Here is a 27,864-nt window from a genome sequence, read left to right on the forward strand (position 1 = left end):
TTAAGTCTTGTTTAAGACATACTTGGCACTGCTGTGAATGAGGTGGTTGTTACAGAGAAAAACGCTATGTGTTTAAAAAAATTATTTTAATAAACTATCTATACTTGGGGTCCTCCCACATATATTTTTGCTGCGTAAGTACAATTATACAAAAAGAATGTCAAAATGTACCATTCCTTGTAATACAGAAAATTTTAACAATTAAATTAATGATTTTAAGTAGTAGCATTGATTAATTCATAGTTTGATATTTTTATTGGATGTTTGGTGCCTAATGGAAAGTATGACTGCAGAATGCTCTTTGAACAAAGCCCCATTAAATCGATTGCCCATAAAAATGAAAGTGTTCTAATCTATCTCCATTCACTTACGATGTTAACTTAAGACAGTTATAAAACAGTATTACACTGCTAAATGAGGTCTTGTGTTTCTCTTAAGGAAGGCTAAAATTTGTTACAGATATTGGTGGACCATATGTTTAGATGAATAAAAATTTGAAGAATTGAATGATAATGATAATTCAGTTATTGGGGGGAAGAAAAAAATACCAGTTTCTGAGTGGTGTATATATACAATGCTGTATATAGCTATATATAAGCTACAGATAGCCCTTTATCTGTAGATATGCAGAGAAGTAACATACTTTAATAAACTTTGGAGGTATTTAAGAATATAAGCAATTTTTTATATCGCAGTAGCAAAAGTTTCTGATTTTTTATTCTTTTCTTGGTTCATAGTTCCCTTAGCTGATTGATTATTTATTTTACAAATCACTATTCTGAACTCCAAATTCTTATTTTTAATTCTTACCAAAATGAAGGGGGGGTTTCCTGAAAAATTTACTGAGGAGTTAATTTCTGTTGTTTGTTATTCATAGCCAAGATGAAGAAGAACAAGATGGTTTCCCAGAAGTACAAACTTCCCCACCTCCTTCACCATTTCTTTCTGCCATATTGGCAGCTTTCCAACCAGTGGCATACGACGATGAAGAGCAAGCCTGGCGCTGCCACGTCAATCAAATGCTGTCAGATACAGATGGATCTTGTGCCGTCTATACATTTCACGTCTTCTCAAGACTGTTTCAGGTCAGTGAATTGCCAGTGCGTGGTTGTTTGTCTGAAATCCTTTCCTCCCGCTTTCAAAACTATTCTTCCCCTCCATAACTGCAAAAGCCACAAGATCATGGTAGCCGGAAGCCTTAGAAAGCAAATCAAATGCAGACAAAAAACCCACGTTGCTATAAGAATGTTATATGGTCATACACTATTTTTCCATGGAATATCTGCTGTATTCATTGTCTAGGAGTGATTCTAATCAGGGAAAAAAAAAAAAACCAGCTTGAAAAAACCATTTCAGTGTTTCTTGTAAGCTCTTAGTATAGGCTGTGTCCCTTTTATTTTCTGAACGTCACTCAGGTTCTGTGCTGATTACAGAATTAATGTCTTCCTCCTGGGTTTTCTGTGGGATTCATTATTATGGGATCACACCATGACAAACACTATGAATTTATCTTGCATCTGTCTTGTGAGAAAAGTTTTTTTTCTGCAGAGAAGTAACTGAAACACCAGGAGATCCACCAAAGCTGGAAGTTTTAAATGCCTCTCTTTAACTATATTTACCTCATAGATCTGGTATCCAACACAAAATGCTTATGGCTTAATTTTTCTGGCTCCCTCCTCCCTGTATGTAGGGGGTGGGTTTTTCACATTCTCAAAGTGGTACCATTTAGACATACATTATTCTTTGCAACTTCTTATGGGATAGGAGAAGCGCAATTAATCCATTTTATTTACAGGCAACACACCAAGTGAGCTAAGAGCAGATTCAGTACTACAAACCAAGACCTTATGACTCCAACCCTTTCTTCTGTCTCCAATATTCATTTTGCTTGCTGTTTGGTATATCAATAAATTTCTCAGTGAAAGGCTCACTCTGTTTTACCATGCTAGCATGCATTTTATCCCATATATATGGGCAGGTTTAGGGTTAGTACCATGAAGTAACTTACATGTGAAGAATTCATACTCTACCTTATCCACTGAATAACAAGTCTGTGCATCTGTACCCATTTTCCATTTTTAGTTGAACTAAGTATTTTGCCACAGCACTGTGACATTCCTGTTACTGGTTTTAGATTTTTGTCTTTTGGCTTCATCTAGACAACAGGGCTTTAGTTTCCCTGTATTACACCAAAGTTCAGGTGCAGTTGCTTTTCACACATTCATTCATTTCCTGAAAGTGGTAAAATGGGAGTTCATATTCTCTTGTGTGCATTAAAGAGCTAGAAAGAAGGGTAGAACTTTCTGTGGCTTGACAGGATAGCCCTCAGTCAGCTGGAAAGGTGGATACTCTAGGAAAAGGGGCAATAGCAATCCAGGGCTCGAGTCTGGGCAAAGCAGCATTCCTGAGGAGTTGTTACTGGGTACAGAGGAGGGTTAAAATGATGAAATGAGACCCTGGAGGCCTCGTTTGACTGGACCTTTCCATTTTGCCTTCAGGCTCCTACACTGTGTTTAACTTTGCAGCTGTAAATATTATCTTTGTGTAGTTTTACTCTACAGGTAACTTTCTAGGATTTATGAAATAATATATTGCAAAGCGCAGCGTTGTATTAGGCCAAGCTGACAGTCTACATAACTGAACACGATATACATAGGACTGATTTTTGAAGAAGGTAGAAACCCTGCAGGTGGCAGTTTTGAACACAGATAGTGCTATACAGGTCGTATTCTGAATCATAAAACTCTGTGTATAATTTTCTGCAACACAAACACTTGAAAATGAATTGAACTACTGTCTATACTGCATAAAGACAAATAGTCATCCAGCTATACTGATGCTAAAGACCTAGATGTGAAAGGAGTAATTGTCTTTACATATACAGGCTGGTATTATTAATTGATTGATTGCATTTTCTGGAGCTAGTTTTACATAAATAATCAGAGCAAATTATGTATTAGTTTGTAATTTAATTAGAAAAATACATGCTGTCATGTTGCAAATTTGCCCTGAAATTCTTAATCTAAAAAGCCAGAGGAGGGGTAGTAAAATACAATGTAAAATAAATGTTTTTCTGATTTGATTTCTAGACCATTCAGAGAAAGTTTGTATCGATAACAAATGATTCAGTCAGCTTTCTTGGTGAAAGTCTACAGCGCATTGGAACAAAATTTAGGAGTTCTCTGGAAGTGATGATGATGTGTTCAGAATGTCCGACAGTCTTTGTGGATGCGGAAACGGTAAAAATCTCATAAGCTTACACGTTGAAATACCTGTCTGCTTAAACATTTTTATGTAACATACAAAATGATGTTTTAATATTTGGAAAATAGCAATGCTTGGGAAGATTTTTCAAAGGTTTGAATGAAACGTGTTAATTATATTTTTGCCTTTTAAAAGGTTGCTGTCTAACATCACTAACTGAAACATTCAGATGTAAAAAAAAAAAAGGATGCTTTTTATAATTTAAATCAGAAAGGAATTAAAATATTAGGTGGCCACTATATATCATAAACATTTGAAAACACAAGTGAGAAGTGCATTTTCTCCAAAAATAACCTCCAGCTGTAACAAGGAACAATGAGGGAACTTACTGATACTAGATACCACTTAAATTCCCTTGCTATTCTTTACCTTCCCTGCTTGTTCATATTTATTCTATATTCTTTGCACAGAGGAAAAAAAGGAAGACTACTTATCTAGCAGCAACTTTGCCTTTTTAAACTGTATTGTTTATGAATGTATTCAATGATGCATGAGGAAAAATATTCTAGCTACAAATATGTAGTGAAGGCTTTAGATTGTTTGCTGTTATGCAAGTTGAAATCTTGGGTTATAGTAAATATTCCTGTGAGAAGTTAGCTCAGTGTTCAGCAGCAGTCAAAAAAAGCTATCCTAGGTTAATTAAGAAGAGAGACAGCAAAACAAAACATCACTGAGCTAATGTACATATGCCCGATATACCTACATCCTGAATTTTGAGGACAGTTCTGGTCCCCTGCTCTCAAAGAAAATACAGTGAACTGGGAAAGGTTCCAAGAAGGATCACAAGGATTATGAAATAGGTGGTATGGCTTCCATATGAGTATGCAGGCTAGGATTTTTCAGCCCTTTAGGGAGAGAAATCTGTCCATAGGTGTCTTGATTATCATGGAAAAGTGATAGAAATTATTGTATTGTTGTCTTATTTGATGGTAAGGGTGATCAAATTAAGCTAGCAGTGACTTACAAAACATACAGAACCAAAGATAGGTGATCCTTCATGTGATACATAATCAAACTGTGAAACCATGTCCTTTTTTACAGTGTCTGTTCATGTTTTCAAAAAGCAGCTAAAGAGATTCATGAAAGAAATAGCCCTGGATAGGTTTTTGAATATGCAGAACAACAGACAGAGTCTAAGAAAGCACCTGCTTGCCCCGTTTTTCCCTTCCTTAAGCAACTGTTATTAGACATTGTCAGATGGGTTACTGATACAGGTGGATCTTTGGCCTTGACCCAGTATGAGACTCTTCTCCCGATTTGGGTTTTTCCCTTGGTGCTAAGGGGCAATTCTGCTCTTACACTCTCAATTTAGAATATTGGCACCAAAACCAGTATGATATGGATAGTGACTTCCAAGGGAGCCCTGTGTAACGTTTTTTGTTTAAGTTACACCACTTGAAAAGCAGTAGAAATAAACCAAAAGAAGAAATTTGTTTGGGATAAGAAGCCACAGAAGAATTACACTACTATCTAGCTATAACAGCATGTGTGTTTTAAAAAAATAAATAAATAAATAGATATAAATACAAATATAAAAAAGGAACAATGAATATATATGCACACAAGTATACAGACTTGTATGTATGTGTGTGTGCATATGTATGCATATACACACATTAGTGTTGTTACGTTGGCAAATACTGTGTTAGGTAAATCTTTCCTCTCCAAATAATTTAACTGAAATGAACCTACTTGTCTATCAGATTACTTCTCACTAAGAAAGAATGGCTAATCCAAAATAATGTTCACGCACAAATCTTTGGTTTTGTGTTGTCTAGTCATGCACACAGGATTGGCATTTGGTTCAAATTTGGCATTTGATTCATTCAGAAAGTAGTTTTCAGCAGAAAGATGCCCCCTTACATCAAAGCACGGGTTCATGAGCGATTTGGGAGTGGCCCATGGCCTACTGCTGATGTGAGAAGCCCACTGACTTCTTTGCACTTTGGTGTTATTGCACACATTGAGTGCAGAGTGGCATCGTCCCACAGAGCTGTAACTTGCTGCTTGGTTGATGCATACATAGAGGTTGGGAGTAGCAGTGTTATAATGTGGTGGTGGAATAATAATTTTGATGCACTTGGACAAACATGTAAGCATCATTCCCACCCCTGCCTGAGTAATGTGGGATACTGTGACTCTCTGTGCCACAATTTTGTGATCACAGTCTTGCGCTTGCACTATTCAAGCTGACCAAGAGGTACCAGGTAAAACGGATTGGAGAAAAGTACAGAGCTCTTAATGTGTGCAAGGGATGACCAGTGTGAGGGAGGAAGCATCATGTTAGAGGCATGATTATTACAGAAAGTGACAGGAGAAGGATTAATAAGAAAAACCGATGTGGAAATAAAACTACAGGGAGAAATTATGTGGAGCAAAGCCGAGGTAAAGGAGATTTTGAAACTATGTTGAAAAAGGCAAAGTCATTAATGGTAGAAAATTCTTCAAACACCCAACAGTTGCTGCTTCGATAGTTCCTGATTCCTACAGACTGAATCCTTTGCTGGTGGTATAGTTTGTGTGTTGAGAAGGGCAAGTAACCCTCACTGGACACTCCTTAGGTTGCTACAGGAGCAATCCAGCAGTACCTTTTTTCCTGGTGCAGGCTATTCTATTTACACTAGCTGTGTGTATATCAAATATTATTATTCTTTTTGAAAGATCTAAAAATCCCTTTGAAATTACTCTTTCAGATGTTAACTAGGTACTGCCCTTCTTATTTTGGAATCAAAACTGTTGTTCACTGATTTAACTGATACAGCTACCTGAGTTAGTTTACTAAAGGTGTCACGAATGATCTATACCCAACTAATTCTAATTTGATTGTTTTTCCAAATGTGGACTTGGAATTTCATATTCTGTAATTTAGATACTAGACTACATGGATTATAGTCAGATGTTACATGACTACAGAGGTGATTGCTTTTATCTTGCAGCTAATGTCTTGTGGCCTGCTAGAAACATTGAAGTTCAGTGTTCTAGAGCTCCAAGAACACTTGGATACCTATAATGTCAAAAGAGAGGCAGCAGAACAGGTGAGTCTCTCATTTCAAACCAAAAAATATTAGAACCTACTCATCAAGGAAATGTTGCAGGTCTTTATCTCTCAACATGGGTCTCTAAAAGTAAACTGTGGGAAAAAATTCTGAAACAAAATCCTGTTTCCTTTTCTTTCCACTATTCTATGTGTATAATCTGAACCTGAGGTTTTTCTTATGTTTAATTCATTTTTGTTGCACGTTATTTCTGAAATTGATTTTGAAAATATAACATTGCAAAAATGGACTAGCATTGGGAAAAGTGCATTCCTAATTTAAAAATCCTCTTTTAAAATTTATTCAAATATTTTTAACACTAATATTAATAAATCATGGTAATTTTTTTCTTTATAAACATTCTGGCTTATTTTATTAGACTAGAAGTGTGGGTTTCAACTCCAGATTTAAGACATTTACAGATAACTATCTGTATGTGAATTAAGTACCTTAACACCCATAGTATTCAAGGATCAAGTCAATACAATAAAAGAAATCAAGCAAGCAATCCATTTTATCCTAATATAGATATTGACTTGTTGCTCAGCTGACTAGGTCTTTAGACTTCTTTTTGTTGACTGGATCTCTGCTGACTGTAATGGCGGCTTAAACAGCTGTGTCGTACATAGACTTAAGTTTAGGTGTCTCATCCTGCAACTGGATCCCATTGAGGCTGACATTTATGTCAGTTATTTAGAATAATACCATTTAGTTTTCAAGGTATATGTTAGTGGTTATATCCATTTTGCCAAGAAACACAAAGTTTAAAAGTTGAAAACTTCTGTAGCAAGGGTCTGTATATTTGTTTTTGTGATCCTTTCTGTGAAGTTCAGGAAGGAAGACGCTAAGTTCAAAAAACTGAAACAGATAAGATTTCTATTTCAAGAGCCAAAAGAAAACATGGATCTACAATCAGTTTTGCAGGTGCAGGGAGAGAGAGAATATATGGGGCTTTTGTTGGAGAGAGAAAATGATTCCTAGGAAAATTAAGCATGCATTTGAAGGAATTTTTTACTGATCTCAGCAGCCTGTGAGGCCATGACAATGGCCCTATAGGGAAGTTTGAGTGATGCAAAACAGAACCAGAATTCAAGCCATGACATCTTGGCAGAGCTGTATTTTGCAGCACAAGTGGCTCCATGTTTCTTGATCATGCTGAGTTTATTAGGAAATGATGGCCTCTGCCTTGCAAAGATTGCTGACAGCTCTTCTGTTGAATAGAATAGACATCCACTTTTTTGTGGAAAGGATCTCAAAAGAAGCACAGTTTCCTCAAAACCAATGCTGAAGTATGCCACGCAGCACTGTTAATGTAGATAAACTGTTTCAAGGATCCAAGCCAGCATTTCTGCTAGAGAGTTGCTGTGGTTTTTGTCTTGCTCTGTGGTAACAAGAATTTATTTGTAAACTAACTCATGAGGTCTAATATAATGAGCTACATTTTGCCATTTAGGTTTAATCAGAAACAAAGTGCTCATCTAATGACTAAGATTACCTTGCTCGATGTAATATTTAATGGCTGACAACCTCCAATGCATAATGCTGTCATCACTGCTATGAGAAAATAATGTATTTTATTCCTCATTTTAGAGAGCAACACGGAGGCACAGAGAGGTGAACTGATTTGCCCCAGGGTCAGACAGGAAGATTTGAGGCAGAGTAGAGAGGAACTTGTGGGTGGGGGTGCGTGGAGGGATGTGTGTGTCATAGCAATGATAAATGGTGTTTTTTGGTTGATTTGTCAGAGTTAAAATTCAGTCCCTTTCAGATGGCGATGAATTCACTTAATGTATCTTTAGCTAATTTTACACTGCCACGCATCATATCAACATAAATCCATGCTGGATATTAAGAGCTTGTTTGTATTTTACTTGATAGAGGAATATGGGTATCAGTTTGATAGCCTCTGTCATTATATCATAGTGAAAGAGTGTTGTTCTTCTGTAGTGCAGCTGTCAAAAGGGCGCCCGGTAACATGTTTCTGTGATCAGCCTGTCTTCTGCCACAGGATTTGTGAGTGACTGGAAGAGGAAAAAGGCTTACAGGATGAAAAGAATTGTTCTGAAATAACTGACAGCATTTTGCCAGGGGGTTATTTTTATTTAATTATTTATAAATAGAAAGAAACAGTACTGAGAAGGAAGCAATTTTTAGCTTTGATCAATCATTTCTTAGTCTTGATAGCATGTCATTTAGCTAATTTAGTGCATTAAGTATTTATTTAGCATGTTAATTTAGAAGTAGTGACTAATTATCTCAGATAAGTTATTTTTCTAAAACTTTTTTTAAAAGCATTTCTTTAGCTGTTGGTCCTCAGGTTTTTTTGGTATTGGTGTAGTATATAGCATATGTAGACTAAGAATCTTCCAAAGCTACTTCTCAGATCTGTTTTATCAGTTTTCTTACTCTGTCCTATTAAACAGAGTATAGGGAATGATTGAAGGAGACTTCCTCAAGTCATATCTGAATTTCTGTTACTGCAGGCAATTGTGCTATGTATCTTGTTCAATCTGAAAGTATTAAGGCAAAACACATAAGCTTATTGCAGATCCTTGCTTTTTTCATAGAAACATGGAGAAAAATGATCAAACTAAGCTGGTTAGGCTATTGTATAATAAATAAGTATAAATTAATAGATATTTAAATAAATATAATTTGCATGTTAATCTGGTATCCTCTAGAATCAACCACTGGAAAATTCTGTACATTAACTTCTTTAATGAAAAATTGTTGTTTTAAGTTTACCCTAATAGATTATGTTTGTCACTATCACTGCTGTGTGTTGTACTGGCATTCACATGAATCAAATGTAAGAAGAGGCTTGGGCTGCACTTGCTTGAAACTCTTACCTATGCACTGAGATAAGAGAGAGAAAGGTACCTATAGTATAGGTGGTGGTTTGGGATGTCTGTTTGGGGATTAATCTGGCAAACCAACCTGTGCTATGACCAAGACAAACCGCAGACTTCCCTATATTACGCTTTCAGTAATGCTTTTCACCCTGTATCTTTGTAGGAGATATATGGGGAAAACATAAATTGATGTAAAGCAAACATGAAGATCATTTTGTCACACAATCTACCGCTGTTCCCAAAGAGAAAATTTAGGTCCTTCTACCATACTGAACATATATTCTGTAAAAATTTTTAGCAAATTGATTTTGTCACCTTTTTGGAGCTACTGTTCTATTTCCTTGCAAGGAAACTGCTTTGACTTCATTATGTGTATTAGGGACAAAGATACTGAATCAGATAAATGTAATGGAAAATATAAGGTTATATGTATATCATAACATTCTAGACACACCCTTTATTCAGACTGGTTTTAAGATTTTAAAAAGATCTTAAAAGGGTAGTGTGTGAAAATAAACACTAGCTTCCCAATTGCTGATGCTGTTTGTTTCAGTGCAAACCTATTCCATTGTTACCGATGGAGGCTGTCAGATAAAAAGAAAAATGAGATTTGCTGTGTATGTTGGTATCCATGTCACTAATTGAAACTGACACCGCGGTGTTTAGAGAATTCCATTTCTCCTCTTGATAAGCACACAGGCCTAGTTAATTCACTAAGTAACCTTTATTAAATTGAGCAGATGGGAAATCACATTTTTCTTTTTCTTGCATCAGACAAAGGTTAGAAAAAGGTCACTAAGATTTCCTGTGAGACTCAAGATATCAAGCACACAGTATGCTGAATTATTCTTCTTTGGATGTATAGAGCCTGTTCTTCATTTCAGAAGATAATCTGCACTTTATCTCAACTTGATGCATTCCCATTTCAGTAATACCTGAATTACCTCATGCTTGCAGTTGTTTGCACTGTACAGAAAAATATGCTGGGTGGTGTCGATGAGATGATGAGGTCGTATTGTCCAATAACATATTTGATTCTGCAAATGCTTTATATTAACACTTTTAAATTTGCGTGGTTCATTAAAGCTAGAAGAAATTACCTACTGAAATGAATAAACTTGTTGTCTGCTATAGGAACTGGGGTTAAATACAGCCCTATATTCATGAAAGAGAGTAGAATCTGCATGTGCATTGTATAATGTGAGAATACTTCCTCTCCCTGGCTTGTATGAACTGGAGGTGATACTGAACTCCTATTGAAGAATTTTTTTTTTCCACCTAGTAAACCTGCACTAGCATCTAGTTACACAGGAGAGCTCTATTTCCTTCTGTTTCTAAAGTAGTCCCAAGAAATGTAACAGGCTTACTCTTACTCTGTAATTTGAATCAGTGCTCTATTTTAAATGCTGAGAAATCATGTTGGTGTAAACCTTGTGCAGTTAAGTAAAGAGAAAATACGATCTCATTTAATGAAAGAGATTTTTCTGCTTCCACCCTCCCACACGTCTCACTGTAACAGTACCCAAATTCAATCACAGATTAGTATTTATGCTAAGTGTACTATCCCCATCAGGGGTAATGAAGGCTACAGGAAATTTACAATGGAAGGGGCACAATAGAACTACAAAGTGATGTATCAGAGTGGAAATCGTTAGTGGAAACAACAGTGGTAAACAACTGATTTCGTATCACAATTTCTTACGTAATCTGAGAATGTGCAAGACTTGATGAAGTGTCTTATGCAGTTTTAGCACAGTCTTCAGCTTGCTCTGTTTCAGAAGATGTTTAATCTTGTTTTTATTTATTTTGCAGTGGCTAGAAGACTGCAAAAGAACATTTGGTACTGACGATGGTATTCATGGCACTAACACAGATGCCCAGGTAGGTGTATGTCATTTGAGGGTCTCTGGATATGAGATTAAAAAACATCTATTGCATAAAAATTCCAATATTTGCAGAGAGATTAAAAATGTATGAAAAGCTTTTCATTTCAGTTATCATCCTATCTTTTGGAAGCTTGGATTCTCATGAAGTAGTGGTCTAATAAAAAGGGCTGGTTTTAATAAAAGTTGGCAACCTGTCTTGGGTTCTAGACTTAATAACACTGAGTAGATAAGCAGACTAGATACCATCTGTGTACGAGCAAGTCTGCTTTTCTGCAGCTGTTTCTAGAAGAAAAAAGATTAGCATTCTGCTTATATGCTTAGATAAACTGTCTAGCCAAAAACCTCTACTGAATTTAATGTAATTAGTACTATATAAATACATAGAACCTTTCTGGAGCCGGTATTTGGGCGGGAGGGAACAGGGAGTAAAGTAGCAGTATGGCAAAAACCTCATTAAAGACTTCTGTCAAAATATCATCTAACAACAATAGGTGACATAACCTATTAATATTAGTTCAATATTTTGTATGTATTTGCATGGCAGTCATCCATGTTTAATATTACTCATTGCTATAGTAAGTGGTAGCTTTTCCCAAAGCGGACTTTTTTTTTTATAAACAATAGCTGCATAATGACCCTGTAGATAAAAAAGTAAATCCAAAAACTATCATTAGTCGGTACAAGGAATCTGCCATCTAGAGTCCTGTAATAGGAACAGCGAAAGATGTAAGAAAGCAGAATTGCAGGTAGCAGATGAACTTACCTTTTCACAATCACAATTTGACAAAAATCCCAAATCCAAGCTGAAAAAGGAGGAATTTTATTCCTTTTATTCAACTGAACTCTATTCATTGATGCACTTGGTCATGTTTCTGCTGCTGAAAATGTAGTGTTCAGCAACAGAAATGTCTACTGTGTGCATGGACTATTCTTTTACACAGTTTTCATTTGCTCTCATATATATGTTTTTTTTCTTTAATTCTATCACAAAATGCACCTGAATTTTTGGAGTAGTGCAACGTGTGAGAATATACTGTTGATTTTTATACTGCATCAAAGCTGCACATTTTAAAAAAAATTTTCATGCGGATAAGCATAGGTAATACAGCAAAATAATTTGCTACCATTTGCAAGGATTTTTGCTTTGCCTATGAACACAAAGTTTAGCGCATTTTACACTTGGTTTACATCTTCATATACTGACTGGTACGTGTTTAGAAATATATAACAACATTTACTATTACAATACAGTAGATGTTCTATATACCGATAAAGAAGCAGCATTTATGTGTTTCAGTCCATATTTAGAATGCTGTTTATATACACCAAGAAACTGTTCTAACATTTAACTGTTAGAACATAACTGTTCTTACCATGAAGGTAAATGTTACTGTTCCCACTGTATAGCTAAGGAAACTAAGAAATGGAGGAAAAGCCACATGCAGGCTTTCATTTAGCTCGTACGGAGAAAATCCAGGATTCCAAGTGAGGCAGTTTTGTCTGTTCTTCCCTGTTTCTGCAGGGTTTGAAGATAGCCTCTGAAAAGGAGTTACGTGACCATTCACATTGATTGTTTGTCGGGACCTGTTCTGATTTTGGTTTTCGATCCTAGCCTGCAAGGCATGCTGGCAATTTTTTCTTTATGTGCTCCTTGCACTTGCAGGTTCAGTTAAAATCATTTTAATATATAGTATCCATTGAGAAGGCAGAGTCCTGTTATCCTGCTTCATAAATATACACAATTTACAGAAGTTCTAAATTTATTCACAGAAGCTGACAGTGACTTGAGGGAGATTAAGAAGTTACCAGGTGCAAGATCATTGTTTTAAAAGTCCTTGTAAATGGGGCATGAGGCTGATAAGCCTATCCAGTCAACCAATTAAGGCTAAAAATATGTAAGTGTTGTCTTGCTCAGGAAAACAGAGCTGCTTCATTCAACAGATATTTTTCATTCACTAACAAATAAGATTTTCTTACTAATTTTTAGCACTGTGGTCAATACAGCTAAGGAATAGTGAGATGAATTCTGTTCTGGCTCATGCATTGCCAGCAGACTTGCAAGTAAATCTAATTATTGGATTTTTGCTATTAGTACTTACATGAAAGCCTGAAAGAATGCATCTGGGCTCTGGCTACACTGTTTGTATAGAACTGGCAGGTAGAAAAATCAGATTATTTCTCAAGTGAGCAAGTTATGTGAAAGACACTGAAGCGCAGTACAAAGCTGTTTTTAAAGGAAAACCTCTCTTGAATTTTTAGAATAGCTATCAAGGTGTGATTTTGGGGAGAGGGATTATTTATGGCTTACGGTAGTAATGAGACTTGGCTTAAAGAACACTGGAACTTAATTACTGAAAATATTAAATAATCGACACTGCCATTCCTCAAAATCTGATTCTCTGTGCTTCATTAAAGTGAGTCATAGAATTCTTGTTGACTTTGGCAGTTCAAGATCTTATCTCTTCGCAGTGTTCTGTGCATCAGTAGTTTTTGCTTATATAATAATTGTTGCTATGTATATGGTAATACAGGCTACAGAACAAAAACATGCAATGTTTATAGCGTGTTAAACACACCATGTATAACTTACTATACACATTGTGTATAACTATGTGCTTAGTAAAGCTCAGCTGCTTCTGCCTGTTGGAATCAGGCATCGGTTACATCTTCATGTTTACTATGACCACTGTGCTTGCTTAAATGCTGTCAATATGCTTAGTGCCGTACAAAGCACGGAAGTGAAGTTCCTGTCCCTAGGCTCAAAAATGTATTTTCTGCTGATTTCTCTCCCTGTCCCTCTTTCCCAAAAGTTTTTCTGAAATAGCTTGTAAAAACCAAGTGCAGTTAAATTACAGAAATCTCACAGTGAGGTGTCGAGAATTGAGTTTAGCAAAACCAAGAATTTTCTAAATGGATTCAAAATCTAAATTAACATTAAATCTCCAATTTTTAAAGGCATTATTTTTGTTTAAACTATAGTGGTACAGAATAGTAAGAAGCATTGTACAGATGTTCATACCTAAGTGTCTTCATTCTGATTTCCTTAAATTTGCATACCTTTAAAACTACACCATGTATAAAGACCAGAGGGGGTTGTAAGTGAAGTATGTTACTCATGTTGTGGGACAACAATGCTATCTATCATTAGTTATAGCAGCAAGTAATTTCACTTCAAATTCAGCCTGTTAATTTTTTCCATTCAGGGTGTATTTGGAGCATGTTACTTGTATTTCTTCCTTCATTTTACCTGGGACATCTTTTACCCTAATTAAAATTATTTCCTACACTAATTCTTGATCTTTTTTTCTTTCTTTGTATTTTTGTGACCTGCTCATCTTCTTGCTTAGCAAATGGAAATTCTAGCAGTAAGTGACGGTTCTTGATTTATCAAATACTTAACCATGCCAGTCACCAAACTGGTCTCCATCTGTCTCGTTCATTTGTGACATAGTGATGTCTTGTCATAGAATATTACAGAAATGCTGTGTGCTTCAATTTTGCATCATCTAACCCATTGAACTGTTGGTCCTTTGTAGATAATAGGATCCTGTAGTTAGTAGAACATTATAGAGGATTATTCCATTAGCACTAGCTTTTATGTCTGTATGTGAAGCAGTATTAACACTGTCAGCACTTGGACTAGTGTTTTAGATGCATAAAAATGGAAGCAAGACAGTGCGTAAGTTAATGCTGCTGTTTCATTTCATTAAGAATATATCACGTGGTATTTTCAAAAACAGAATCAGAGCTACCTTTTATAAAGGAAACATTATTCTTGCCTCCAAGAATGCAATTATTCTCCTCTTACTCCATCAGGCAGTTGTAAGCTAAGGGCCAGGTTATATGCTGTGCTTACATATTTATGTTAATGGTTATGAAAGATTCCATACTTACAGACCACAACTGCTTCTTTTGAATATTAGATCTTGAATTTAAAACAGTAAAATAGCAACAATAAAAGTAAGTGATCTATGAAACTCTGTCTTGGAACATGACATTTCAGAATGCCTTTTGAATCACTTCACATCCCACCCCAACCCCCTTCTTGGAAATGTAACTTCCGATTAAAAAGTAAACTTTAAACCTATGTGAGAGAGGGTACCTGTAAATCTAGAACTGAATGAAGCTTTCATTTGCTTTTCATTAGCTTCCTGCTACATTAGCTTCTAAATCTTTTTGGCATTTTCTTTAGTAACCAAGTAACTAATTTTGCACATTCTATACTGAAGAAGTTGTCATTTATCATCTCTTGTATTGGATAGTAGTTGCTTTGCACTTCCTGAATATAATAATGTTGTTTACATTTGTAGGAGCTGGAGTTGTGTCGGAGGCTATACAAGTTGCATTTCCAGTTGCTGCTTCTGTTCCAAGCCTATTGCAAACTCATCAGCCAAGTAAAAACAATCAAAAAAGAAGCAGAGGTAATGAAAACAATGCTATTTAGCTACTAATTGTTGACATTTTAAAGCCAAACCATTTAAAATACATTTTGATAACATTTCCATCAGCAGTACATCTTTTTAGAAACTGAAGGAGGGTACCAGCTGTTTTAGAGCCAATTAATAAAAGATTTAAGTAGAGCTTACAAGAATTTTCTGAGATGTTCAATTATCTGTGTTGATTTTTGTACAGCTTGAAAGCTCTTAAATAGACAGGAATGCAGGGAGTCCAGTGATAAGGATTTAAAATATTTCAGTAGCGCTCCTGGTGTATTCTAATCAAGCTACAATCAAGGAACATCAACTCCAATCAACAGAGTTCTGTGATGAAGCCCCTTTCCATCACCCCAGTGTTTCCTGTTGCGAACACCATCACTTGCTACCAGCTGATTTATATAACTGTGTCACTTCAGCTGCCGTGCAATTACTCTGCAACCTTAGTCCCCATCCTAAGTTAGCAGTTAGCAATGTGTTCTAGACATCTTATGCCTGATTTTTAGTTGTACTAACTTTAGAAGTAAAATGTCTCCTTCAGCTGTGCACGTGGTACATATGTGATGTTAATTGAGTTAATCTGAATGCATTATGCTACTAATAATGTCTTCTGAAAGTTCTCCACTGGGTCAGAAATGCAATAAATAGAGGTAGCAGGAAAAAAAATAGGGCTGGTCTTGCTGGATGTAGTAGGGAGGAAAAATGAAAAAGAGGAGTGAAAGCCTTTGGGTTTTTAGTAGCTTAGGAAAAAGTGATGCATGTTCCTTGCTTAGATTTCCAGATTTTTGTAGAGGTTGCAAAAAAAGTGAGTTCATTTCTATCTGAAGAATGTTGTGGAAGCTCAGCATCACACCAGTCCTACTTCTTGCCTAAGTTCGTCAGATGTAGAATCATGTTCTGAGCGAAGGCCTTGTCTTTTTCTCATGCATTGGAGCTAAAGCTGAAGATAGTATTGTATACACTGGCTGCACCACAGTTATTCTGCTGGGTTACCAGTCTTCCAGATTTTTTCTTCATATTTAAGTTGTCCTTGTAATAACACAATCACTGCTATACTTTTCCCCAGTGTTTAATACGTCTTGTCAGTTTAATTGTTATTAAGTGATGTGAGGAGAAATGTATTTTTTTAAACAAATTTTAAAAGAACTAAGTAAGGTGGAAACTTAATCAGGGAAAGCCCAAATACCTGACATGCATGCTCGGGCCATTAAATTAACTGCATACTTAAGCAACGGCAGCAAATATTTGGATGTACTTTTTCTGCCTCTCATTTATGATTCCAAAGAGGAGGAAAAATGTAAGTCTGATCTGCTGAAAGTTAATTTGGCTGAAAATACATTTAAACTAGAAAAGGGTAACTCTCATATTTGTTTTAGGTCATAAACATGTCTGAAGAACTTGCTCTTTTGGAGAGCTGTCTGAAAGAGGCTGAGGCTGCGTCCGATAGCGGCATCGAAGAAATTGAAATTGCAGAGGCTTCCCAAGCTAGCACAGAAACAGCTATTCACTCTCTCATTGAAACCCTGAGAAACAAGGAGTTTGTGTCAGCTGTAGCACAGGTCAAGGCTTTCAGGTAAGTGCTTAAGGATTGCTTTTAGACTCAAGTTTGCTAATGGGCCTTTTTAATTTAAAGATAGGGATAGGCACTATTCCAGGGTTTTTTCAGCTCTTGCTAGATGTCCTTTTTGAAAAGGACGAGAACTGTTGCTTCATTACAGCTTGTTCATACACATCTTGCAATTTAAAAAGAAGCAATTCTAGTAGTACTTATTCTTTAGAATTTATCTCTTAGAAAATGATACTGTTAACTGTTGGGACTCTATGGAAGAATTTCTTGTGTTTTCCTATGTCTTCCGTTCAAATGTCTGTTTAAAGAACAAGAATACTTAAACATTTAAACTTTTTTTTTTTTTTTTTTTAAACGTTTAAATCCAAATTGTGTGTTTACAGATCTATTTGGCCCCACGACATCTTTGGCAGTTCTGAAGATGACCCAGTTCAAACATTGCTGCACATATATTTCCGTCATCAGACACTTGGTCAAACTGGTAGCTTTGCAGTAGTAGGCTCCAACCAAGATATGTCTGAGGCCAGCTCAAAGCTGATGGAACTTAATCTAGAAATTCGAGAGTCTCTACGCATGGTGCAATCCTATCAGCTTCTAGGGAAAATCAGACCAGGAATAAATCTTGTGAGCACTGGATTCTGAACAGCTGTCGTTTAGAAAAGAACTGATGATGAAGATGCTTCAGACTATTATTGAGCACCTTTCATAAAAAAAGCCAACCTCCAGCAATCCTGACAACCAACACAGTTTCATCGCAGCAAGAAATTGTTTCACCACAAGTATAAGTCTGAAAATTGAAGTGAACATCTTACTTGACTGCTCTTTCTACACAGTAGCTGTGTGGCAGTAGTATTTTTTTATTAAATTTATGTATAAAAACTACATGAAAGGAAAAGGGCTTAAATGTAATGCATAGACGTGCATTATCTTCTGTTGTAACAGAACTATAAATGGTGTTTGCAGCAACAGCCTCTAAAGGTTGAATCAATATTGCAGGTGGGATGAGGCTAAAATCAAGGCTGGTTCATTTTGGCTGAAGACCTGCAAGGCTTCCTGGCTTTCCAGCAGTGGTAGATATAATCATCAACTAATACCCAATGACACACTTTGCAAAGTCATGAAGAATGTGCAGTCAAACATGAGTAGAATGACTTATGACTGCAAAAACCATTGACTTCTCAATGTTTTATTTGCTTTTGTTGTCTGTAACAAGGAAATGATGTGTGTGAGTTAGAATGTATGGCTATGTGACAGAGGTTTTTTGAAGGTATGGATGATTGTTAAATAAGGTCTCAGAGCATGCTTAAAAGAGCTGCAAGATTATTTTTGAAGAAATTTTATTTTATTAGATCTAATCCTCATAGTGTGTAAATGTTAGGACATTTAATAATATTTTAAACTGGGATTTCCCAGTGTTTCTAAAAGAAATAATATATCTGTTAACTTTATTGGAATGCTGCTCAGTTCTCTGATCAGTGCTTATGTTACAAATATTGATAACAACTAACCAAAAAGTAGCTGCCTGCAGAGACTTTAAAATGTATATTAAAGATATATGCTGCCCATCAGCAATTCTCATTAGAAGTTAACTTATTTTATTCTGTATATATTCTAGAAACTGTATAGTGCAAAACCAGTATTTTTCTTGTAAATTTGTGCAATGCACTGTTAAGACAGTAGGTGTATAAAGCTATGAGGGGAAGGGGGGGTTCTCCCTATCAGTAGTCATATACATTACTTGCAGTCTGAGTAGTCTGCAGGGTTCAAAGAGTTTGAATGCATGTATATGCATCTTCATGACTCGACTCAAGCCTAAGGAATTGGGACTATATAGGAAAAAAAAAAAAAAGACTGACTACCAAAACATGCAAACAGGCAATATACTCATAGTTCAGTGTCAAAGTCTGTAGCATAAAACAAACTGGATTCTGTTGAAACCAATAGCATTTTGTAAAAAAAAATTAAAGAAAAAAGAAAAAAAAAGAAAAAAAACAGAGAAAAAAGAATGTAGTCCCATGATTCCTGTGATTTGAAAGGAACACCCAGTATTTTTATATATATCTCTTACCCACTGTGATTTTTTTTTTAATGGGCTCTAATTCCAGAGTTTAGAATGTAGAATTGAAATTCTTAGCTCTGCCTTTTTGGGGGAATTGGACCCCACTAGAAACGTAATTATGCTGAAATGCATTAATTGAAGGCACTGTGCACGCTGTTGGACTGCTGACAGTAGTTATGTTAACCTAACAAGCTCTGTAACTGGTCAAGGCACATCCATAATCACTGTATTTTTTTCCCTGTCCCTGATAAAATTGAATTATTTTGATGGTTTTTGTGGTACTGTAGATGGTGTTCTTATTTAATAAGTATTTACAGGGGGAAAGTAGTTTTATTTAGTGGTGCGTTACACTCTTATTTACATCATCTTTTACCAGCTTTTTTTGTAAAAATAAAAGACATTGTATCTGTCATTTTGTGTATTTTTACAAGCTAGAGTTTAGATACTTTAGCTAAACAGACTAAACACTGACAAGAGAGGCCTGGGTGCCCTGAAGTGATGTTTTTTCCTTTTATGTGCTGTCAATGCAACAGCATTTTCCTAGGCATCTTCTGAAGTTGTTAAAGGATTTCTCATGCAACACAAACCTGAATTTATATACATAATTCCTTATGTTATACATGTTCCTCCATTTACAGTGACTAGTGGAACTTGCCCTATGGAGCAGACCCATGCTAGTTGACTGTCTTTCTTTGACACTGCTTTAACTTTGTGAAGCTTTTCCAAAATTACTCATTCTCAACTATCACCCTGCGTTACCTGGTGCCAGGTGTGTGCCAAATCTGAAGCTATGGTAAAGCTGCCTAGAAACAAGCAAAACATCAGGCATCTTCTGTAAGATGCAGCAAATACAGCACTGCACGTGTGAGCTAACACGTGCAAAAGAATCTCTTCATGAAAAAGCTGTACAGGGCAAGTTCAAGATATCTCTGAAGAACTGGCAGCACGAAGGCTGTTCCTTTCTGCTTTGCATAATCACATAGGTCATGAGTAGCTTTCCTTCTTTCTGCTGAGTCCAGCAACCAGTGCCCATGATACGCAGCGTATGCTGTCAAGGATGTGACAGAGCAGTAAAGTGGAAAAGGATACAGAACTGTACTTTGGCATCAAGCAGTAAAAGCATTGCTTGTATTTATGTAAGAGGAATGACATGTAGAGCTCCCTGCAGAACTGAGGCATGCTACAGGATGAAAGAAAGCTTGTTTAATATTGCCGCCCACTGCACTCCACTCCTCCAACCCTCAAAACCTTGCAGTAGCTGATGAAAGCAGGGGTAGCTCTTTGCCACTACCTGCCACTTGGAGCCTTTATCCACTGCTTGTTTGGACCAGTTGCTGCTGAAGCACGCTGTACAGTTCAGATTGGCTAGGCCTGTTCTACATCTTACCAAACAGAAGCAACTGCTGCTTTGACTGTAGTTAGTGGGGATGGCAACTCTTAAGTTGTACTAAATTTAACTTTGGGCTATTACTGATAGTAATTGCATAAGAGTCACCATAGTCACAGCAAGCAGTCCTCAAAGCAATGCTTGCAAGGACATCTGTATAAATAGGAAGCACTCGACTGCTTATATTGCTGTGAGTTGCTATATGACTTCACACTGACATGGCACAGAGCTTACCTTCTCAAACTCATCACCAAGGTGCACAGACTCATCACAGTCTCCCACACCGCAGCCAGCAGGAACAGGCTACAGCTGGCAGTTAGAATGGGGAAGGCAAACAGGAAAACACATTGAAGAACATCCTTAGAAACATGCTGAGAAATAAGGACATCCCAGATCACAGTGGCAACTGCAAGCTGAGGCAGACCATGGGTAGACAGCTGCAGTGGTGGCCTCAGCTGTGTCTCCCCTCAAGCTGGAGACTTGCCACTGCTCATTACTTTACCTACAGGCAAGTACAAGGCACACACATCCACAACAGAAAAAAACTGCCCAGCTGCAGTTGTACTTCTCAAGTCAAACAGGGCAAGGACAGAACTTACTGTGAAAGTCTAAGTAAGTGAGCTGGTAAAGCAAGGGATATTTCCTTTTCCTGTGATATAAGGGAAAATGCTTCAGGTAGAAGCACAAAATAAAGCAGTACCCCATTCTGGGGGTGGTAGGTCTACTTGTTCCCAGAATGCCTCATGCTGCTATAATAATGACTGGAGCAAGAATAAAATAAAATTACTTGGCAATAAATTGGTGCTGAGGCATTAAGCCTTAGTTACTGCAGCAAGCTCAAGGGGCATGTTAAAATAAAGCAGGAATCTACAGCAAGATGAGTTAAGCCTACAGAATTAACACTCACTGCCCCTCTAAATGGACATTTGCTGATAAAGGACAACGTTTGCCTACCCTGCCATATACTAACTCCCATTTAGAGATGCAAGACCACCTGGAACTGACTCAGTTACACAGCATGGGCTCAGACTGGTTCCCCCTTTAGCCTTTAAGGGTGGTCTCAAGTAGGCTGGGTACAGGTGTAGGTTAAGTTTGTTATAGCCAAGAAAAATTAGTCTTTCCAAATACAAACTACCTCAAGAGTTCTGCAAAAGGCTTTGTGCTTTATTATGCTCAACTTCAAAATTAACAGTTTAGCATTCTCAGAAAAGTATGTTTTCCTCTATGTTTACCCAATGCCCTGGCTACTGGATAGCCTAGTGGTGTGTAGGTTTTACTAGCTTGCGAATCTGCTCAGATGGTGATGCTAGAGTCCTGGAGTCAGCTTCTAACTCTTTGCTGAAGCGTGGTGTCCCTACGGAGGCCATTACCACTGACAGCACCAACAGGCCTCAGAAAACATCATCCGGAGGTAACCGCACTGGTTCTGCCATTACTACCAAGCACTAGAAGTACAATTCCTAGTTGTGAATCCAACCCCAGAAGGGTGCAGGAGTTTGATCCTTCCCTGCTGGCAGACACCTAAACCATAACTAGATCAAACTCTTCAGGTATAAGCCACTAAGTGCACAGCTCTTGTGCATCACCTGCAGGTACAAGAGGAAGCCAGGCAGATGCAGTTACCATGCTGCGAGCCTTTGAAGTGTCACTTCTCTCGATAACCTTGTGGAAGTAAAAATGGGCAACACGTTTACCAAGAGACCATAACATCAGTGACTCCCTTCCCCAGCAGTTTGTGAGAACTGTCCCTGAAGACACAGCAATCAAAAACTTTCTTTGGCTTTAGTCTACAAAACAAGATGCAGACCAGCTGCACCAGAAGTGACCTAGTTGTAACACAAGATTTCTCAATCATTTTCTAGAGATGAAGAACACGCGCAGGAGACTTCCTACATGTAATAGAAGCGTGCACAGTAGGTGAATAATACTAGGTGTTTTGTTCATGAATGATTTTCTACTACCTACTGTAGATGTCAATTTGATGTTAACTTCAAGCATTTGATTAGTTCAAGGGTAGGGGCAGTGACATCCTTTCCCACCTGAGGTTCTGCAGGGTCCTGAGCCAGCTGCCGCCAAGACCATCGCTGATTTACGAAACATTATTTGTAGGCTCTTCCCGTGTGCAAGCTCCAGAAGCTGCAATATGCACCCTCTGAGCCGGGCACAAACTCACCTGATCAGTTGAGCGTGCTTTGCAATACTTTTATTTGGATGCTTTCCTCGCTACACCTCACCATGTACCTTCAACAATACCACCACCAAAAAAAACCAACCCCCAAAAACTGCTTTCCTTGCAGTTTTCTAGAAGAGCCCTAAACCAAACCAAAACCCCCATCCCACTCAGATGATGTATTTGAAACTGAAGGTGCTATCGCAGGAGAGGCGCTTCCCTTTGCACCTCCCACAGAGGTCCTGGCGGTGGGGCCTCTTGGGATCCACGTGGCGCATCTTCACGGGGCAGGTGCACCTCGTCTGCTTGCAGCTCTGGGGGAGAAGGCGGCGGTCGGCGGGGGCGGCCCGGGGCAGGGCGGCCCAGGGCGGGGCAGGGGGTCCCTTACCTGGCAGGTGATGTCCTCCACACGGTACGGGTTGTAGGACTTCTGGCAGGTCCGGCAGAACTGCCGGAAATAGACCTGGAGGGGGCGGGGGGGAGGCCGGGGTCAGCGGGGGGGGTGGGGGGGTGGGCGGGGGGCGGCCGGTCCGGTCCGGTCCGAGCCTGCCCTACCTTGTTGGTGCCCTGGACGCACCAGACGTAGGCGCTCTCCCAGCGGATGTTGCAGTCCTTGCAGTGGTAGTAGCCGTACTTCTGCTCCAGGAACTGCCGGGGACAGCCGTTACTCCACGCGGCGGGGGTCTCCCGGGCCTGCCCGGCCCCGCTCCCCCCTCCCCGGGCCGGCCCTCACCTGGAAGCGCAGGCGGGTCTTGCCCGCCGCCGGATCCCGCTTCTGGGGGGCGGCCGGCGGCTCTGCCCGCGCTGTTGCTGCTGCCGCCGCCGCCTTCTCGTCGCGACTCTCCTCCGGCCCCGCCGCCGGCGGCTCCGGGGTCGCGGCCGGGCGCTGCCCTAGCGGCTGGGCCGGGCGCTGCTCCAGCGGCTGGGCGCCGGCCTCGGGGGGCTTCTCCCAGCTCGCCCGCACGGCGGCCGCCTCCGCCTCCCGCTGCTCCCGCGGCGCGGCCGGCTCCTCCTCGACGGCCGCCGCCGCCGGCTCCTCCTGCTGCCGCGGGCGCCGCTCCGGCTCCTCCTCGACGACGGCCGCCGCCGCCGGCTCCTTCTCCTGCCGCGGCCGCCGCTCCGGCTCGTCCTCGACGGCGGCCGCCGCCTCCTCCTGCTGCGGCCGGCGCTCCGGCTCCTCCAGGAAGGCGGTGAGTCTGCGGGACGCCACGGGCGAGTAGACGGCGATGGTGCGGGGGAAGCGGACGGCGCGGGTGCTGGTGGTGGCGGGGCTGCCCTGCTCCTGCTCCTGCTCCCGCTCCTGCTCCCGCTCCGCCTCGCGGGGCCGCGGCCCGGCGGGGGGGCCGGGGCGGCGGCGCAGCAGCGTGCGGGGCCCCAGGGAGCACTGCACCGAGGCGTCCTGCCGCGGGTTGACCTGGACGCCCACCTCCTTGGTGTTGGCCTTGCGGAGCCGCGGCGTCAGGTTGGGGTTGACCTGGGAGAGGATGGCCTTCAGCTGCGCCCGCTGGTAGTTGTCGAAGTAGTCGGCGGCCGCCGCCGCCTCCCCGTAGCCCGAGAAGTAGCCGCCGCCGCCGCCCCGCGGCCGCCAGCCGCCCGCCGACCCCCCCTTGCCCTTGGGCGGCGGGTAGCGGTAGGAGTAGGGGTGGTACGCGGCGTACAGGTAGCTCTCCATCGCGTCCTCCGCCATGGCGCCGGACCCGGAGTAACCCCCGGGGGGGGCGGCCTTAAATACCCCCGGGGCGGGGCCGGGGCCGGGGCCGGGGCCGGGGCCGGGCTTCCCCGCCCCCGACGGGCGCCGGCCTCGGCGGCCCCTTCTTCCCATCCCCGCCCGGTGCGGGGCCTCGGGCAGGGCATCCCCCCCACCCCCCCCACCCCCCTTCCGCCCAGCACAGCACCCCCGGTGAACCAGACAGCGCGGCCCTTAATTGCTCCCGCGGAATTAATCAGGGGGGAACACGGATTTGGTTCAGCTTCGCCATGTATTTGCGGTGAGAACAACGAGCACAAAATGCTTTTACAGCGGGTGGGAGGCACGGAGATGCTCGCGCGCAAGGTGCTGTGCCCGTCCGTCCGCACTGGCGCCGCGTTGGCTTCGCCTCTGCCAAACGCTCGGCTCCTTCCTCCTACCCACTCCTGCTGCACTCGGGCGGGCAGGAACCTCCTTGCGCGAAGACGTACGGTTACTGGTTTGCGTCGCAGTGATACTTTTTCCTTTGTTGTTGAAATTTGTTTCATATTTATTTTTGAGGAAACACAACTGTCACGGTAATAAACAACACATCACCTTGCACAATGGGAGCAGCTGGAGAAACGATGGAGACCGGGCAGCTCCGCTTGCGCCGCGGCGAGCACAGCCCCAGCCCGGTTGCAAGCACGACACACATTGCTCGCTCCCGGGTGTCGCCTCCTTATCTCGCCTAAAGCGCCGTCTGGGTCACCTCCATCTGAATGGAGTTGTGCTCCTCCGAGGTCACTGTGCCGTACGAAGTATCGGCCACCTCCTCTTCCTTCAGTTTCTTGTAGGAAATATCCGTGTCTTCCTCTTCACCGAGCGTATCTTGTTTGTAGCTCTCTTTTCCACACATCTTGTATACCAGCACAAAGAGTCCCGCTTCTGCCGACTGAAAAAGCGCGTAAAGCAAGGGAAACATGTACATGCTCCCTATGAGCTCTGGGGGGAAGGTGAGTTTTAGGATGGCGGTGCAGAGCTGGACGTTTTGGCACCCTGTTTCCAAAGACACTGTTCTCCTGCAGTGTGGGGGCATTTTAAAGACGGTGGCTAAGCCGTATCCCAAGGCGTATCCCGCTAGAGGCATCAGCACCGCAATGGCGTAGACAGATGCAGGAATATGTGCTATCAGATCTGGGCCCAGCATGGTCCCAGTCAGGATGAACAGGATCACCAGAGTCACCAAGAGGGACCACAAGGAAATCTGACAACAGATACAGACATTGATAAACAACACGGGGGTTATTAGTTTAAAAACATAAGCATAGCAGGTAGAGGCTTGATAGTCTAAACTGCAAAACATGGTTGCACTGCCCTTTCCGGGTTTGCTCCTGGCTCGAGACTTTGGTGGTATTTGATCATATCCTGGGAAAGGAGAGGGCTGAGATCACCATCCACCACCTTGCTTTGGGGTGGCTTGCTGGGAAACTAGAGAGCCAGGGCTTGTGCTTCACTTTTCCTTTAGTAATTAACCTGATTTGTTTGCCTGTTGTTGCTGTGCCTGTGGGTTGGTTTTGCTAACCCTGAGCGCAGCGGGAGCAGGGAAGAGAGCAGGATGCGGGGGAATGCCTCTGCTCCAGGGCCCCGGGGTGTCTCCCGGGGTGCAGTGCTGCGCTGCCCTCCTTCCCGTGCGCTGGGGGGGGGAACCAGCCCTCTCCCTCACTTTCCGACTCTGCCCCGCCGTTTCATTTCAAGGCTTCTAAGTCCTTATATTCCACCTAAAGGAGTGGAATATGCCTGTGTGAAGCTACCATCGGTTCGGAGGGACCAGAAAGGTTACTGCCGCTGGACACCCCCCTCCTGCCCCGTGGCCGGTGCATCCCCAGCCATCCACCGCAGCGCGGCCGTCCGTGTCCGCCCCCCCCCGTCTCCCCGGGGCCGTGCCTACCTTAACCAGGAGGTCGGCGGCGCGGGGGTGCCGGTATCGGATGAGCACCCCCAGGCCGATGGGCAGCAGGGTGCTGCCCAGCGTCAGGCTCACCGCCCCCAGGGGCAGCAGCTGCACCAGGGCCGTGTTGATCCAGTGGCGGCTGTAGACCCAGAGGCAGAGGGGCATCAGGAAGAGGGCCAGCAGCGTGGACGAGGCCGTCATGATAATGCTGTGCCGGGGGACAGCAGCGAAGAGACACCGGATCACCGCCCGCCCCGCCGGGGGGGGAGGCGGGGGGCAGCCCCGGGAAGCCGCAGCCCCCGCGGGAGGGGGGTTCTGCAGCCGGCCGGGGCGTTTCTCACGGCAAGAGCCCCTCTCCCCCCCACCCCCCCGCCGCCCCGGCGGGGGCGCAGGCAGGCAGGCTGGCTTTTCAGGGAAGGGGGCAGCAGGCGTGGGTCGGGGTCCGTGTAAGAGCCGCCCGCCCCGGGAGAGGCAGGAGAGCGGCGCCGGGGGCTCCCAGCCGCGCCGTGCCCGTCCGTCCGTCCCGTCCCACCGCCGGTGGGTGCCCAGCAAACCCGCCCCGCGTCCCGAGGCCGCCGCAGCCCCCCGGCCGGCTGGGGCCGAGGGGGAGCGGGGCGCCTACCTGAGGTTCATGTCCCCGTCGACGAGCACCGACATGAGGTTGGAGAGGTTGCCCCCGGGGCAGCAGCCGCACAGCAGCACAGCCACGGCCGCCACCTCGTCCAGGGCGAAGATGAGGGCCAGGAGGAAGGCCAGCAGCGGCATGGCCACGAACTGCCCCAGCAGCGCCAGCAGCAGCCCCACGGGCCGCCGCAGCTGCTGCCCCAGCTGCCCCAGCTCCACGGCGCAGCCCAGCCCCAGCATGGTCACGCAGAGCGCCAGCCCCACCAGCACGCTCAAGCCCTGGCTGAGGGAGCGGTCCCCGAAAGCCTCGCCGCCCCCCGCCACCGACCCGCCGTCGGGGCCGCCGCCCCCCGCCGCCGCCGCCGCCGCCGGGGGCTGCGCGGAGCCGGCCATGGGCTGCTCGGCCCCCGGGAGCCGCCGGCTCCCCGCCGAGCCCCGGAGGAGCGGGGGGGGCCTCAGTGCGGGAGGCGCAGGCGGCTCGCCGCGGCGGCCGGCGGAGCCCGCATCCCGGCCCGGCTCAGCCCGGACGGGCGCTGCCGGTCGCGCTGCGGCCGCCGTCCGTCCCTGCGCGCCGGCTGTCGTCTGCTGCGGCCGCCGCCCGCCCGCCCGTCCCCGGAGCCACGCGGGGCCACCCCCGGCGTGGGCGGCGTCTCGCTGCCGCCTCGACGGCGGGCAGAGCTCGGCCGACAGCGCCGCCCGGCCCCGGCGGAGGGAAGCGCAGGCGGCGACGGGGGCTCACGGCCGGACCCCCCCGGTGCGGCGGCCGGCAGCCGGCTTCTGGAGCCGGCACGGCCGCCTGCGTCCTCCCGAGGGTCGGGGCAGGGCCCGGCTTTTCCGGCGGAGGAACTGTGCTGTCGGGGGATTTACTTCGGCGGCAGCATCCGAAAGTCAACCGGTGTCACCCGGTGCGGGTGGGCAGCGCCGGTGCCCCGCTGCTGAGGGACAGCCAGGCTCGTCCGTCCGTACC

General features: G+C 43.0%; 3 protein-coding genes across 8 annotated transcripts in view; 1 reads left to right on the plus strand and 2 right to left on the minus strand.

Annotated features, from left to right (window-relative positions):
• Positions 1-19,506, plus strand: part of FRYL (FRY like transcription coactivator) — a 147,336-nt gene extending 127,830 nt beyond the window's left edge. For 4 of the 6 annotated variants that reach the window (XM_069790553.1, XM_069790537.1, XM_069790581.1 and 1 more), the window contains 8 exons: positions 878-1,085; positions 3,090-3,239; positions 6,201-6,299; positions 10,964-11,032; positions 14,385-14,402; positions 15,348-15,458; positions 16,847-17,043; positions 17,421-19,506. In XM_069790553.1, coding sequence (XP_069646654.1) covers positions 878-1,085; positions 3,090-3,239; positions 6,201-6,299; positions 10,964-11,032; positions 14,385-14,402; positions 15,348-15,458; positions 16,847-17,043; positions 17,421-17,679 — 1,111 coding nt within the window. In that variant the 3' untranslated portion in view covers positions 17,680-19,506. The remainder of the gene's footprint in view (positions 1-877; positions 1,086-3,089; positions 3,240-6,200; positions 6,300-10,963; positions 11,033-14,384; positions 14,403-15,347; positions 15,459-16,846; positions 17,044-17,420) is intronic. The other 2 variants (XM_069790545.1, XM_069790571.1) reach the window with 1 other exon arrangement.
• Positions 19,507-22,671: 3,165 nt separating this feature from the next.
• Positions 22,672-24,355, minus strand: ZAR1 (zygote arrest 1). The gene is made up of 4 exons (XM_069790594.1): positions 23,387-24,355; positions 23,209-23,301; positions 23,042-23,116; positions 22,672-22,967 (listed from the first exon to the last, which is right to left on the minus strand). Exons 1-4 carry the CDS (start codon positions 24,338-24,340, stop codon positions 22,824-22,826), a joined length of 1,266 nt encoding a protein of 421 aa, XP_069646695.1. The 5' UTR covers positions 24,341-24,355; the 3' UTR covers positions 22,672-22,823.
• A 258-nt stretch (positions 24,356-24,613) lies between these two features.
• SLC10A4 (solute carrier family 10 member 4) lies at positions 24,614-27,504 on the minus strand. Its single transcript, XM_069790627.1, has 3 exons — positions 26,896-27,504; positions 26,271-26,481; positions 24,614-25,586 (listed from the first exon to the last, which is right to left on the minus strand). The coding sequence occupies exons 1-3, from the start codon at positions 27,288-27,290 to the stop codon at positions 25,071-25,073; spliced, it is 1,122 nt and encodes a 373-aa protein (XP_069646728.1). The 5' UTR covers positions 27,291-27,504; the 3' UTR covers positions 24,614-25,070.
• Between the last annotated feature and the right edge of the window lie 360 nt (positions 27,505-27,864).

The sequence above is a fragment of the Haliaeetus albicilla genome, chromosome 1 (genome assembly GCF_947461875.1).
Source record: "Haliaeetus albicilla chromosome 1, bHalAlb1.1, whole genome shotgun sequence".
Classification (NCBI taxonomy): domain Eukaryota; kingdom Metazoa; phylum Chordata; class Aves; order Accipitriformes; family Accipitridae; genus Haliaeetus; species Haliaeetus albicilla.